The 2,144-nt window shown below is 44.0% G+C and overlaps 1 protein-coding gene across 1 annotated transcript; it reads left to right on the forward strand.

The window, feature by feature from the left end:
• The first annotated feature begins 1,058 nt into the window (after positions 1-1,058).
• LOC123069282 (uncharacterized) lies at positions 1,059-1,746 on the forward strand. Its single transcript, XM_044492096.1, has one exon. The coding sequence runs from the start codon at positions 1,165-1,167 to the stop codon at positions 1,411-1,413; it is 249 nt and encodes an 82-aa protein (XP_044348031.1). The 5' UTR covers positions 1,059-1,164; the 3' UTR covers positions 1,414-1,746.
• Positions 1,747-2,144: the final 398 nt, after the last annotated feature.

Raw genomic sequence — 2,144 nt, forward strand, 5'->3', positions numbered from 1 at the left:
TCATCAGCGGCGGCAAGAGCAAGCTTCTTCGATTGGCTCTTTCTAACTTGGCATTCTCCATCCAATAATTAGTAGTACTCAACTTGATTAATGCTAGCTTTGTGTGCTCTGTGTTGAGACCGGTAGTAACAATTTTTGTTGTCATTAATACTTTGTGATCTAGATTTTGTGCTTCATCAACATTTGTTATTTATTTTCTGAAAAGTTGTTGTGACTACCATTTTTTGTATATAAACAATCAAATATCAGGTTATATATTTCAGTGATAAATCATTGCGAAATTCAAATGTTGTTCAAAACTATTTATGCTTGCGAGTGGAGTTATAAATTATTGTGAGCGGAACCAAATTCACTCAATTCAATCTCTCCAACCAAACACCGAAATGTAACCATTTCATTCCATCTATTGTGCTCAAGCAAACATAGAGACGGAACCGACCCATTCTAGTGAAATGGAACCATGACATTCCATTCCACTTCGTTCCGCAACCAAACACACCCTTAGTGGACTACGTAGATTGTAGATTCATGTCAAGGTGAATCGTACCTGTAACCTGTTACTCATGTTTAGGCTTTAATTAGCAGAAGAAACTGGAGTAGAGTAGGGGCCATGATAATGAAAACTTTGATGGCCATTTCATTTTCCCTTGAGTATGAATGATGTTCTGCCGACAATTCTGTGAAGCTTGAGAATCAGAGTATAGACCATGGAACTGGAATTCTGACAAAAATATCACAGGGAAGATATTTTGTGAACAATTACGGCGTGTATATTCATGAAAACTAAATTTACAAGGTAACTAGGGAAAGAGGTAGGTTGAGCCAACCACGTAGGTGAGGCCACTGGTCTTTGTCGACGTGCACTGTCCGCTCATCAATGTCTCGAGAAACAATTCCAAGTCGACTGATGACGATGTCGTGATCGGTCTTATCCGACTACGTCTTACGTCTTGATCTTATCCTCTCCCAACAATAAAGAAGACAACTAAATCAGTTGTTTGTTAGGAAAAAAAAAAACATCGCCATCTCCGCCTCTCAATAAAAATGGCATAAAGGCAAGGCAAGCAGACTGCACTGAAGGCAGTAGTGCAGCACACCAGTTCGACACTTCCAACGCACGCAAGAAAATCCTCCAGGTTCATCCACAGCATAGGAAGCGGGGAGATGGAAGGGAGCAGCAGCCGGACGCCGGAGATAACCATCGTCCCGGCGCCTAGGCCGGCGGCGGCCGGTGGCGGTGGCGCCGTCGAGGCGGTGAAGGCGGCGAGCAAGGAGCCCATCAGCCCGGGCTCGCCTTCCCCGGCCAGCAAGGAGCGCCCCGGCGCCGTCTCCCTGCCCGGGTGGAAGCTCGACTCCCTCTGCAAGGAGTCCAGCTCGCCGACGGCCATGATGGCGCGCTTCCCCTATTTCTGAAGCCACGCGCGTCTTTGTCATCCTTTGCTAGTATTTCCCGGCTGGTATATGTAAGTTTGCAGCGGCAGTTTTGCTGCTCATTCCTTCCGGCGATGTCGTGTAGAACTCGTATCGTGATTGTATCGTTCTCGCAAGAGTTCTGGGGTGTCTTTGTGGTTGCTTTGAACTTCCTTTTTAAACATCACTACAAAGGTAAGCGCTCATACATCATGCCTTATGAGCACCTTCGAGAGACTGAGCCGACATGTCATTTTAAAATTTACGAAGTCATCGTCATTGTCCCTCTAACCATCCAATCACAGGTTGGTTTACTGGTGGCTTTGAACTTGGTCATGCATGTGTATATTTTGTTCTTGAAGTTTGTGTATGATCATGTGAACTTTAATACTCCAAATAATATATACGTAGATGGCAATAAAAACGCGCAATACTTTTCGTTTGAGAGAAAAGGTATGCACTTGATGACTTTATAAAGGTTAACATGTAGAATTCATCCGTACATCCAACAGCCTAACACCGGACCATACATGGGTTAACAGGTTTTGGACACTCCACATGCAGCAAAAACAGCAAAAACACAGTAAGAGTAAGTACAATAAGATGACATAAGTAGGCTATAAGAATTAGAATATTATATTGTTGCTTAGTTGAAGGAGAGAGAGGAGAAGCTGGCTCTTGGTTAGTAGTCGGCTGCAACACGACACCCAAGACGCTTTTTGAGGTTGTAAGGT

Source organism: Triticum aestivum, chromosome 3B (assembly GCF_018294505.1).
Source record: "Triticum aestivum cultivar Chinese Spring chromosome 3B, IWGSC CS RefSeq v2.1, whole genome shotgun sequence".
Taxonomy (NCBI): domain Eukaryota; kingdom Viridiplantae; phylum Streptophyta; class Magnoliopsida; order Poales; family Poaceae; genus Triticum; species Triticum aestivum.

Bases quoted from the DNA above. Each gene is read 5' to 3' on its own strand.
- LOC123069282 (XM_044492096.1), top strand. From the start codon at position 1,165: ATGGAAGGGAGCAGCAGCCGGACGCCGGAGATAACCATCGTCCCGGCG.